The sequence below is a fragment of the Atheta coriaria genome, unplaced genomic scaffold, assembly GCF_025399875.1.
Source record: "Atheta coriaria isolate IRGN ID8LTWV9N9 unplaced genomic scaffold, Caltech_Dcor_3.1 hic_scaffold_5_pilon, whole genome shotgun sequence".
Classification (NCBI taxonomy): domain Eukaryota; kingdom Metazoa; phylum Arthropoda; class Insecta; order Coleoptera; family Staphylinidae; genus Dalotia; species Dalotia coriaria.
In genome coordinates this window covers 10680877-10693118 of record NW_027045447.1, presented here as the reverse complement: position 1 = coordinate 10693118, position 12242 = coordinate 10680877, and the positions used below count along the sequence as shown (strand labels likewise).

The 12242-nt window shown below is 36.1% G+C and overlaps 4 protein-coding genes across 8 annotated transcripts; 2 read left to right on the top strand and 2 right to left on the bottom strand.

The window, feature by feature from the left end:
* Positions 1 to 132: 132 nt before the first annotated feature.
* LOC135792177 (uncharacterized) lies at positions 133 to 3857 on the top strand. The gene is given in 3 exon segments (XM_065302791.1): positions 133 to 425; positions 581 to 1455; positions 1458 to 3857. Coding segments are annotated over 3 exon segments (3249 nt in total). The 3' UTR covers positions 3539 to 3857.
* Positions 3774 to 6526, bottom strand: LOC135791536 (deoxynucleoside kinase-like). 4 transcript variants are annotated; one of them, XM_065301944.1, is made up of 5 exons: positions 5050 to 5127; positions 4966 to 4988; positions 4602 to 4899; positions 4230 to 4536; positions 3774 to 4173 (listed from the first exon to the last, which is right to left on the bottom strand). In XM_065301944.1, the coding sequence occupies exons 2-5, from the start codon at positions 4977 to 4979 to the stop codon at positions 3878 to 3880; spliced, it is 915 nt and encodes a 304-aa protein (XP_065158016.1). In that variant the 5' UTR covers positions 4980 to 4988; positions 5050 to 5127; the 3' UTR covers positions 3774 to 3877. The 4 variants fall into 4 exon arrangements, with proteins under 4 accessions (XP_065158016.1, XP_065158019.1, XP_065158018.1 ...); XM_065301947.1 differs by lacking the exons at positions 4966 to 4988; positions 5050 to 5127 and adding an exon at positions 6437 to 6526; XM_065301946.1 differs by lacking the exon at positions 4966 to 4988 and having other exon boundaries at positions 5050 to 5150.
* A 607-nt stretch (positions 6527 to 7133) lies between these two features.
* Positions 7134 to 10408, top strand: Capa (cardio acceleratory peptide capability). Its single transcript, XM_065302160.1, has 4 exons — positions 7134 to 7384; positions 7530 to 7616; positions 9418 to 9609; positions 9899 to 10408. Exons 1-4 carry the CDS (start codon positions 7309 to 7311, stop codon positions 10000 to 10002), a joined length of 459 nt encoding a protein of 152 aa, XP_065158232.1. The 5' UTR covers positions 7134 to 7308; the 3' UTR covers positions 10003 to 10408.
* Positions 10409 to 10455: 47 nt separating this feature from the next.
* On the bottom strand, positions 10456 to 12241 carry HemK1 (HemK methyltransferase 1). Of its 2 annotated transcripts, none has more exons than XM_065302158.1 (5): positions 11741 to 12241; positions 11560 to 11648; positions 11228 to 11435; positions 10967 to 11172; positions 10456 to 10767 (listed from the first exon to the last, which is right to left on the bottom strand). In XM_065302158.1, exons 1-5 carry the CDS (start codon positions 12065 to 12067, stop codon positions 10515 to 10517), a joined length of 1083 nt encoding a protein of 360 aa, XP_065158230.1. In that variant the 5' UTR covers positions 12068 to 12241; the 3' UTR covers positions 10456 to 10514. The 2 variants fall into 2 exon arrangements, with proteins under 2 accessions (XP_065158230.1, XP_065158231.1); XM_065302159.1 differs by having other exon boundaries at positions 11560 to 11677; positions 11741 to 12239.
* Position 12242: the final 1 nt, after the last annotated feature.

Genomic DNA, 12242 nt, shown 5'->3' with positions numbered 1-12242 from the left:
TATTTGAATAATCACCCAAACCAATAATCTAATGAAAATTGTTTTACCAATTTATTTAGAGTGAAACCATAATTGAAACTGTCAATATACAAAAACTTTTACAAAATGATTTCCACGCAATTTTCTGTAATAATGGATACTTCGGAGGAATCAAAAGAATATTTAAATGAAGAAGTAAACTTTGAAGAAGATTCTAACACTTACACAATTACTATACATATAGGAACGATTAACGGACTGAAACCCGTCTATCCCGTTTCTGATATCCAATTATCAGTCACTCTCGGAGAGGAAATCCTATTCCAAAGTGAAAAAGTTCCCATGTCCGAGTTGATTCCAATTGAACATGATATCATTCAATCAATAGACATTGAAGATCTTGAAATGGTCAACAAATTCATTACAACCCCACTAGTATTTTCCCTGTTAGAATATCCTGTTGATATTCCAGAAGAAGTAATTCTCGAAACAGGTCAAGGTCCAAAAAGCACAGTTTGTGGAAAAGTTCTCTGGAGAAGCGAAGAAAGCATTCTAGATTTTGAAGAAGCTCTATTCGGAAAAAAGAGCGCGTTAATTAAAGACTCGCAAAAGTCCCGCCAAAAAAAGGTGCCAGTAAAACCAAACATAGATCCAGTAGAAGTAGTCAAGGATCAAAAACTTCGAAGAAATCGAAAAAAAGCAAGAAATCTAAAGATAGCGAAAAGAAAGAAAAAGAAGTACCGCAACCATCGGGTCCCCAAGTTGCGGGCAGTGTTACGGTAGACATGTCCGCCATATTTCTAGAAAACAGATCAATGATGGAAAGTTTAATACTTAAAGCACCTGCAGGTCAGCCTCTGGATGACCGAGCCAAATCAGCGTCAAACTTACCAATGGTTCAAGTTGACATTTTCCTAGATAAGCCAATTCCAAGGGGAAACATGTTTTACTACACACTAGAAACAATCTATAATCTGCCAAAAGTCATGACAAAAGGAATGAATTATCAAATGGTGATTGGCATACCAATTGGACTACAGTACAAATTAGTACCATTCGATATTTTCACATATTGCGTTGGACCTCGAGAAAAATATAGATTTAAGCAGTACTATGGAAGTACGGAATCGTCCAATTATATTATAAAGGATGATTTTGATGATGTAATGTCGATATTATGTGTAGAATTTTCTGATTTCATACCTGATGTTCCACGATTGGAATACAATCAAATTAAGGGCGAATTTGCTTCGGATGAAGATATAGAATCATTTAAAACCAAAATAAAACGTTATCATTATATCGGGGTAGAGTTGTACATGACTAACCCGGATGTTACAGGACCAATTGGAAGTAAAAGTAAAGAAGAAATTAACAAGACAAGCACAGATGCTAGTAAGAAGAGTAGTAAGAAAGGAAGCAAGCAGGGAAGTAAGAAAACTAGTAAAAAAGGAAGCAAAAGGGCAGTATTAATATAGATGTACCTGATGACAAGAAAGATGAGGAATATTTACACTTAATGGCATTTATTGATATCTGCCGTTTGTTATATCCCGGTGAACAAAAGTTAAGAGTTGCTAGTGAATTGCGCACATTTAATCTTGAAGAGTTCCAAAGTAATTGTGGAATAAGTGATTCCTACTTTCGGCCAAAACCAGCTCCAGCAACACAACCAGCAGAGGATAAAGAAAAACTAGATAATAATAAATCAACTAAAGATACTTCTCCTAAAGAGTCAAGAATGTCTAAATCATCTAAAGCTTCAAAGAAAAGTGGTAAAGGTAAAAAAGCTCAAGGCGATCTTAAGGCAAAATTACCTAAGGCACCAATACCACCACCAGCAAGCGAACCAGTCTACGATGAGCAAGGACAACCAACATTTATTATAATGGAGTTCGAGTTTCGAAATCCTATCACACCAAAACATGAAATCGAAGATTTACATTCTGAATTAGAAGAACTCATTCAAAAACTCCCGAACCAACCTCCAGAAATCCCTAGAGATTTTAAATCTAAATATCTTGCTCAAGATATTTTCCTGAATAGTATTAAAGGCTTATTTCAAAATCTAAAGCAAAACTATCTAGAATATCAAAAAAATGATGGCGGCAAAGAAAATCTATTGAGTTTTATCGAGTATCTAACAAGAAGTGACCAATATCAAGTGTACATGAACACATTGACTCAGTCAGCATCAAATTATTGTGATCTGAACAAGAAATACGATCCAGAGTGGTCCGTTGATGAATACCACGCATTTATTGGTCAAGCCTATGTAGATCTGGTAGAATTATTAAATACTACTATTAATCATATTGGATTAGCAGGCGCTGCACACCCACAAGAAGTAAAAGAAGAGAGTGATAGTGAAGGTTTATTATTCTATGCCAAAGAAGCTGCTGAGATCAACGCGTTTGGGCTAGCTCAACATTACTACCTGCAACGTATCAAGGATGACGATACCAACAGTGCTTACTGGTTAGACTACGCTATTTTCAAGTTGCAAATTGGTGAAAATGATGCGGCAGTTGAATGTGCCATAGAAGCATTGAAAAACGAACCGAATAACGCTGATTGTCTGATATTTTTCGCGTTACTTATGGCTCGAGAGGGTAAATATTCCGAAGCAGAAACATGTGTGTTAAATGTAACTCTATGCAATCCAAAATGGTTGGAGGGTTGGATGGCATTATATTGTGTCTACCTCCGAAGTAAAAACCGCGAAGGAATTGAATTATGTCTTGAAATGGCTGCAAAATATGCTAAAGCAGACAATATTCAAAATAGATTTGATGATTTAATTTGGTGTGGCGCGAAATTACCGAATACTTATACTTTCAGATCCGTAAAATACTTTATCAATCTCAGATTGTTAGATGAAGCTGAATTGATACTCGCTGATGAATTGCTTAAAAAGAACACAGACGTGATTGAATATTTACTCGCGGTTTTATCACTTATGAAAGGTAATGTTGAGCATGCCTACGATCATATAGAAGAGTCTTTTAGAATGGGCGGATGTGCGTATTGGAAAAATTTACTCAGGGGGCACATATTCATGGCCATGGACGAACTGGACTGTGCACTTGTTGAATATGAAAAAATCGTTAAATCAACCGAAGATATTGCTTACGATGGAAGTATCCATTTGGTTTATATAAGAGCAGGCTTGTGTTACAGTGCATTGGGAATGCATCAATTGGCTAGAAAGATTCTCCTCAAAGCATCCGAAAAGAAAGGTACACCATACACATGGTTGGCTACTGGTGTACTATACTATCATCAACATGATTATATGAGTGCTGAAGAGTGTTTAATGGCATCAAACACATTGGATAACATCTTGCCAGAAACTTGGGCATATTTAACGCTTGTCAATATTAAACTAGGAAGACTAAATGAAGCTACAAGTTGTTACCACCAGGCAATTGATCATAGACTGCAGAATGAAGATTTAATGAAGACTGTTGATTATGAACTTGCACAATGGGAGGAAAATTTCTTTGACTCAAAATCCTCGACACAATCGATGCCAGATGAGGAACAAAGTCAAGAGTGAAATATTATATTGTTACTTATGTCGCACAGTAGGCGATTTTTAGATTGACGCCATAGTAGCGTCTAAATCCTGTCATGTAAACAACAGATTTGTATAAATTTCAGTGACGCCGATACAGTGCTACGCTCGTCGCACTCCCTGCAGTTAATATCAATTTGCAGCAAGTGGAAACTAATGCGTTGTTTTTGACAATCGGAAAATCAATGCTACACGTACGCAAAACACTACTAGTACCTATGTGTCATTAAATGTATTGTATAAAATATCGCTTTGTAAAACAATTATTTGGTTATTATATTGGAGTATGTTCACCAGCTAATCTGGCTTAGAATTTATCAGTCAAAGATTTTTGACTCTCTCTTTATCGTCCTTACTCACCGCCTGTTGGCCCTTCTTTTCGTGACCCATGATTTTGTGCTCGTGCAATTTGTATTCGGCGATGATGTCGTTGATAGTCTTGTCGGCATCCAGAACAACGACGGGGATGGTATTGAAGCGATCATCGTTGGACATTAGCCAGCGTTCGTGTGCATCGTGCAATTGCTTCAAGTATTCCAATGAGATTCCAGACTCTTCAGAGCGGTTGCGGGCTACTGTGCGTTCGTAAGCTGTTTCAGGTGAACTTCGAAGATAAACTAAATAAAACAAAACACATAATTTCATACGAAGCTAAAACTTTGCAGAGATTTACCAATTAAATCCAAATCAATGTCAAGATATTGCCTGATCCATCGATACCACTTATCCTGAATATCATAATCAATAACATTCAGATACCCATTGTTGTAGGCTTGTTCAACAAAACAAAATCGATTATTTTGTACAGATCTCTCAAACATTTGAACAGTAGTAGAGGATTTTGTAGGTTTACTACTCTGGATTTTCACTCTGGTAAGCTGCACATAAGTTTGAAAAGTTGAGTGCCACTTTTCAATGTCTTTGTACAACAATTCAAGCAGATTGTGTCCCTGGCAGTTTCTCCACCATTCAATTGGTTCCTAAACAATTGACAATAACAAGCTAGATTGTTTAACAAATAAAAAGAACTGATTAAACTACTAACTGCATAGGTCTCAATCTCTGGAAACTGTGAGAAGTATTTGATGAAGGTGGACTTGCCGGCACCAATGTTGCCCTCAACCGACACCCTGAATGGTCTCTCTGTGGGTGTTGCAATGTTCTTCAACTGGTTGGGTATGGGTGATAATCCCACGAAATTCGAATTACGTGCCCTTATCTCGGCGTCGCCTAATTTTGTCGGCGTGATGATTGTGCGCTTGCCGCCGCTTTCGGTGGTGATGATTGCTTCCATTGTCGGTGAGACGCGCAAGAGAATTGATTTCACTGACTTAGAAAGGCAGCTGAAATTGTAACGGCTTTTGTTTTACGCGCCATAACCCCTTTGACTAGTGTTTATGTTTACAAACCTCGAGAAAAACATAACTTGAAGCTAATTCGCAGTAGATTATCTCATCTTCTGGCGTGAATCAATATATAGGATATAATCTTACCTTTGTCCGATTGTTTTACTTTTATTATGCGATATTATGAAATGCACTGCAGTTAACAACGTTCACAAATGTAAAGAACCGAAACTACTGCGCTTAACATTTAAAATAAAGAGTAGGCAACTTGTTTTACTGAAATTTGAATTCTCTTTCAAATACAAAACATAATTTAAATGTTTTTACAGAAATTATCGCTCATTTTCTTGGTTTCAGAGTATATTTAATGTTGTTTGTTTATATTAAAATCAAATTTGTGTTAAAAATTGATTACTTATTATATTTTATTTATTTGTACTAAAAAAAATCAAAAAATGCAGCAATTTCGTCCGAAATATATCCAAAACTCAAAGAATTCAAAGATTACAGCCGATTACTGTCGTCAGCAAATTAATTTACCCCCCAGCGGCACCCTTATTAAAAAACATCCATAAAGTGCGCAAATTGGGCGCATTACACAAATTAATTACCTCTCTAATCGCTCCCGTAGCCCATCTCATAACGTCTGTAATGTTCACGCACAAATTTCCGTGCAACAATTGATAAAACAGGATTTACCCGCTTTGCGTCCAACGCAGCATATTGCTTACCGTGAGACACTGAGAATGTTTCGCCTGTGTGGAAATAGTTGCGGAACGAAAAGTCGGGCGCACACTCGCACATCCTCGCTGTTCCTCCCTTATAAAAGGAGGCGGCGAATTTATCACCGGCCATTCGCCGCTGCGTTCGTTTCTAGTCGCACCTGAAGAGCAGCAAACAGCAAAAGAACACAAGATCATAAAGTGCGGGTGTATTATATTTCTATCGTTTTGGTATTTGTTTAATAATATTCAGTGATTTGTTAAAAAAAAAGTAAAGAAAAAATACAACTCCACAGTATGAATAAATTTGTTGCGCACAGTCTTCAAATGTATTGTGTTTTGATATTGTTTGTCGTCGTTTGTCATGCTGGAGGTAAGCAATAAATTAAATTTATATATTAATTAATTAATAACTTGGATATAAGTTTGTAGTTGATGTAGTTTTGCTGTTTTTCAAAAACTTTTCAGTTTTTTTATTTAAAGAAAAATTTGAACAAAAATTGCTATTTTTGTTATAGATATGAATGAACCAAAGAGATATTCAAATGACCAGGGTCTGATTGCCTTCTCGCGTCGGACGTCGAGAAGCAGCGCTGAAATTAGGTATGTAAACTGTTCCTGCAACTTTTCACAACATTGCACACAGTTTTTGAACAGGTACAAAGTTTTACAATATATAATACACTGCTTGCTACTTTTACCTTTATCTAATGTTTATGTTTACAAACCTCGAGAAAAACATAACTTGAAGCTAATTCGCAGTAGATTATCTCATCTTCTGGCGTGAATCAATATATAGGATATAATCTTACCTTTGTCCGATTGTTTTACTTTTATTATGCGATATTATGAAATGCACTGCAGTTAACAACGTTCACAAACGTAAAGAACCCAAACTACTGCGCTCAACTTTAAATAAAGTAGGCAACTTGTGATACTTCAGTTTAAATTCTCTTCCAAATCCAAAATATTTATAATTTAAATGTTTTTACAGAAATTATTGCCCTTTTGGTTGGTTTCAAATCATATTTATTGATTTTGTTTAAATCAAAACCAAATTTGTATTAAAAATATGTTACCTTATATATTTTATTTATTAGTACTTAAAAAAAATCAAAAATGCAGCAACTTCGACCGAAATATATCCAAAACTCAAATAATTTAAAGATTACAGCCGATTACTGTCGTCAGCAAATTAATTTACCCCCCAGCAGCACCCTTATTAAAAAACATCCATAAAGTGCGCAAATTGGGCGCATTACACAAATTAATTACCTCTCTAATCGCTCCCGTAGCACGTCTCATAACGTCTGTAATGTTCACGCACAAATTTCCGTGCAACAATTGATAAAACAGGATTTACCCGCTTTGCGTCCAACGCAGCATATTGCTTACGGTGAGATACTGAGAATGTTTCGCCTGTGTGGAAATAGTTGCGGAACGAAAAGTCGGGCGCACACTCGCACATCCTCGCTGTTCCTCCCTTATAAAAGGAGGCGGCGAATTTATCACCGGCCATTCGCCGCTGCGTTCGTTTCTAGTCGCACCTGAAGAGCAGCAAACAGCAAAAGAACACAAGATCATAAAGTGCGGGTGTATTATATTTCTATCGTTTTGGTATTTGTTTAATAATATTCAGTGATTTGTTAAAAAAAAGTAAAGAAAAAAAATACAACTCAACAGTATGAATAAATTTGTTGCGCACAGTCTTCAAATGTATTGTGTTTTGATATTGTTTGTCGTCGTTTGTCATGCTGGAGGTAAGCAATAAATTAAATTAATATATTAATTAATAACTTGGATATAAGTTTGTAGTTGATGTAGTTTTGCTGTTTTTTCAAAAACTTTTTCAGTTTTTTTTTATTTAAAGAAAAATTTGAACAAAAATTGCTATTTTTGTTATAGATATGAATGAACCAAAGAGATATTCAAATGACCAGGGTCTGATTGCCTTCCCTCGCGTCGGACGTCGAGAAGCAGCGCTGAAATTAGGTATGTAAACTGTTCCTGCAACTTTTTCACAACATTGCACACAGTTTTTGAACAGGTACAAAGTTTTACAATATATAATACACTGCTTGCTACTTTTTAAAAGTACTTTTGAAATAATTCAAATAAATTTTAGAACGCAGTTCTTTTCACAAACTTTTGATTTAGTTTTTTGTATTATCCATAAAGGGAAAGAAATTTCAGTAATTTATTTTATTAAACTGTTAAATCAAATTTAGATAAACTTTTATTTCTGCCGCTTCTGAGATAGTAAATTATTAAATAACATATCGAACATTTTGATATTTATTTTATTTTATATATAATTAAGGAATTCAAATTAACTTTTTGCGTGTCCCATACATTGCAGACACATTGCAACAATAGAAGTTATTTCATTTTAAATTATAACTAGTTTCCCAGGGAATAAAAAATACATTTAATAAACTGGATTGTAAATCATAGAAAACCTACACAATGAATTTTGTATAAAAGTTATTCGAGCGTTAGTAACAAAATCGAATTTAAATACTTTTGATTCTTAGCTAAACTAATTCGATTAATTAATATATCGAGCTGAAGATATTAATTTTACCCACATGCGTAATTTATAGTTAATTAAATTTGGTGCACGTTGGCGTTAAAAAAATACTGCACGCGACGGGTGGAATTCAATTATGCGTACAGCTACGTTCAGATTAAAAATTAATCTTTTAACAAATTCATTCTTTTTTAAATTTTCAATGCAAATTTATGCAACAATTCAATTTGTCATATCATATTTTATTTTATACTCATGTGAAACACTCTAAGCTAAACTAAAAGAGAATTCTTCAAATACGCGTTGAATTTTTAAATTTTATTAATAAAATATGGTTTAATTAGTCCAATTTCCCAGTGACTTTAAAGAATATATGCTAATTGTAATTAATGGGGTTAATAACGTAATGTGTAATGCAATTCTCTATTATTTCAAGATAAAGTAAACGGGTACGCCTACTTGTACTTGTATATTCGTGCTAATCCTCCCTCTGTGGTCAAGATCCAATCTAATTAATTTCATCATACATTTGTACTTGACATGGTACGAGTACGAGTATGTCCCCAAAAGATGATGATACTCGTACGTATAGGAATAAGTTGAAACTTGATGTTTGATATTTAGATGAGAATTTATTTATTTCAGTCGGTGAAATTTGCATTATCCATTTGTTTAGTTAATAAACTGTCACGGCATCAGTGAACGTGCGAATATTTGCAAAACTTTTGCGGAATTAAAGTAAAATAATTGAAGCGTGCCTAATTTTTGCGACAGTTCAAGTAAATATTATTTATAGATATCGAACCGAAAATATTTCAATATTTAAAATTGCTATTTATTTTTTAAATAAGTTTCAAATTAAAAATTGTGGTGGAAAAAATTATTGCTATATGAATTATTTATTAGAATAAATAAATAAATTAAAAAATAAATTTGCGGTAGAAGTGATTCGATTCAGGGCACCGTACGAGGCTAGGGGGAGAAGTGACTCGTGTTCAGAGCACCTTACGAGGCTAGCGGTAGAAGTGACTCGCGTTCAGGGCACCTTACAAGGCTAGCGGTAAAAGTGATTCGTGTTCAGAGTACCGTACGAGGGTAGCGGTAGAAGTGACTCGATTCAAGGCACCTTACAAGGCTAGCAGTAAAAGTGACTAGATTCAGGGCACCGTACGAGGGTAGCGGTAGAAATGACTCCCATTTAGGGTACCGCACGGAGGTAGCGGTAGAACCCTATTGATAAACTTTTGTTTTTTGTATTTATAGCAAAATTGCGCAATGAGTTGTTTGCATTTCCTCGGATCGGACGCTCACAGCCGCTAGCAATGGGCATAAAGCGGGATGGATCCACAAAGACAATGAACACGGGACTTTGGTTTGGGCCACGCCTCGGGAGGGTGCAGAAGAGAAATCTCTACGCATTCACGCCAGATCTTGAAGACTACTATAATGCTGCAGGTACGTATAGAACTTTAGTCAATATTTTTTTGCAATCAATAAGCGTGCGTGCAAGGAACATTTACAGAAGTTTAAACTTGTTTTATGTCTCGAGCTGTGTCGATGACGACACAAATTTTGATTAACGGGTTTCAGGGAAAGCAAACTTTCTCCAAGACAGAAAATTAAGTCGTCAAGTAATGTGCTTATTTACCTAAAACGCTCAATTCTAAGAAACTAAAGAAGAAACAGTTATTTTCTAACTTCAAATCTAAAACCAATCATTTCATTATTAAATTTATTTTGGCAGGTGATGTGAAACCAGTTGTCCACTACACGCCCCGCGTGGGTACAATTGGCCACGATTCCGACGAAGATCTGGACATCGGCCAGCCACTTTTAGAAGATTCCTAAAAACTGCACACCCCAACAATACACACATACACACCCTAGCAACTTAGTAATAATAATTACACAACCACACAACTCCACCCCTAGCGCAAACCTAACACTATAAATAAATGTTTAAGCGCCCCCGGCGCACTCACGTCCGCACTCGCCCACCGCTGCGTTAAAGTCCTCCCCACCTCACACCTAAGCTAACACGTAGAAATCTGTTTTATTTTTGTTTAAAAAAAATTATAATAAATGTAAAAGCACTGAGGGGGAAGGACGTGGCTGGATTAACGCGCAAGCCCTAAGATCAAGCGTGTGCGGACGTGAACACCGAGAAGCACCTCAAAAAATAAAAAAAAACACACAATTACAATTACATTTTCTGCGCGAACGCGAAGAGTTCCACTTCAATTATATATTCTATATTCGTATTTAGGATGTATATTAAATTAAAAGAGCTAATTCCCAAGCTTTGGTGGTTGCGTCTTGTTTATTTATTCCTATGGCGTGTTTTTTTCGACATTTGAGCTTTACGTGGAGGTTTCTTGCTTTTTAATTATCTGAACGAAGCGCGTCTCGCCGGCGAGATCCTCGTGGGTTGCTAGAAGTGTGAGGTCTTCGCCGCCGTCGGCGAGGAGGTCGCGTATAAGCCGCGGATGCGACAGATCGACCTCCAGGAATAAACTGCCGCTCGGATTTAAATGTCTTGATGCGAGTGTAAATATTTGCTTTACCACGTCCAGACCGTCAGCGCCGCCGTCGAGCGCTTCCACATCTTCGTATCTGCAAGAGCATCAGAGACACAGGGCAATATCAAGAAGTGAGTGCACGATATTTTTATCTCTACTATATGCAAATATTAAATGATTAAATTATTTAAATATTTCAATTTCACAAGCGTGATACAGAAATGTTTGACTACGAAATTGATTTTAAGAAAATTGTAGATATTTTATTAAAGAAAAAATGAAAAATTACTCACAGTAATATTTCCGGTTGCAAATCCTTCATATCACCAGTTAAAACGTACGGTGGATTGCTGATAATCACATCAAACATGTCATCGGAGGAAAAATCTTTGACGGCGCAATTTTCTATTTGCATTCTGTCCGTCAATGACAAAATGTGTGCGTTTTCCGCGCACAATCGACATGCATCCGGTGAAATATCAATTGTTACCGCTGATAACTACATAAACATGCATTTATTAATTTAATTATGCATGTTATTCAAGTTTTCTTACATTTTTTACGGCGTGAAGTAAAGAACAACTGATTGCTCCGCTGCCGCAACATAATTCTAATACACGTTCGACATTCCTGGTTTTAATGTCTTGCAACGCTATCTCCACCAACATTTCAGTTTCCGGCCGCGGGATGAATACCGGCGGGCGTAGTTTTAGGTTTATATCGCGGAAATCCCACTCGCCAATGATATATTGCACTGGCATTCTGAAATATTAGATATTTAGAGAAATATTTCGTCTTTTGATATTTTTAACGTAGGAATATTGTCTCATAATGTTTAAAATTAAATAAACGTTTTATAATAAATTAATTTAAATGTTTTACGTACTGTTGAAGTCGTTTTTCACACATCGCGTTGACATTCTGCACTTGCAAATCCGAAAGGACAAGTTTTCGATGTTTATAAACTTCGCCCAACTAAATTCAAACCGAATTCAAAATAAAATCTATGATTGATAATTTTTATTACAGTATAATAAATATAAATAAATATAAAGTTTAATACGTACATTATTTGTTTTTAACACACTGGCCAAAATATTCGCGATACTTTCCAAAGGTTCCGAAATTTTTCTATTCGTGAATATCTTGCACCATTTCTGCAAGGATTCCTCAACGGTGGAATTAAATTCGGCCGTCGAGAAGTACAATCCGCGCTGATTAGAATCATTCAACTCGTTGGGTTGCCTACTACGATTCGGCGAAAGCATGTGATTATGTAATCGCGGGTTTGCCGCGAATGATGAGAAAAACGAAAAGCGCGAGAGCGCTGCGAGGAAATGCGTTCGGCTCGCGTTGGTTTTGCATGCACTGCCAAGCAGCGATCGCAACATCATTCACAACTCACGGCACAATCACTATACATTAGCCAACGAACAAAACAAGGTTTGCCGGGATGCAAAATGTTTATTGCACATCTATTTTCGTGCCAGTTTTCACGGAGTCCCAACACAATTCGTAGTCGCACGGTCGCACGTTTTATTTGTTTGTGTCTAACCTATAAATAATTTT

Coding starts and splice junctions, on each gene's coding strand:
- HemK1 (XM_065302158.1), bottom strand. CDS start 12,067: ATGATGTTGCGATCGCTGCTTGGCAGTGCATGCAAAACCAACGCGAGC. Junction 11,649..11,740: donor GTGTGTTAAAAACAAATAAT/GTACGTATTAAA, acceptor GTTTGAATTTAG/TTGGGCGAAGTTTATAAACA. Junction 10,768..10,966: donor TTGCAACCGGAAATATTACT/GTGAGTAATTTT, acceptor ATGCTCTTGCAG/ATACGAAGATGTGGAAGCGC.
- Capa (XM_065302160.1), top strand. CDS start 7,309: ATGAATAAATTTGTTGCGCACAGTCTTCAAATGTATTGTGTTTTGATA. Junction 7,617..9,417: donor AGAAGCAGCGCTGAAATTAG/GTATGTAAACTG, acceptor TTGTATTTATAG/CAAAATTGCGCAATGAGTTG. Junction 9,610..9,898: donor AGACTACTATAATGCTGCAG/GTACGTATAGAA, acceptor TTATTTTGGCAG/GTGATGTGAAACCAGTTGTC.
- LOC135791536 (XM_065301943.1), bottom strand. Junction 4,537..4,601: donor CAGAGATTGAGACCTATGCA/GTTAGTAGTTTA, acceptor TCAATTGTTTAG/GAACCAATTGAATGGTGGAG. Junction 4,174..4,229: donor CATTGATTTGGATTTAATTG/GTAAATCTCTGC, acceptor TGTTTTATTTAG/TTTATCTTCGAAGTTCACCT.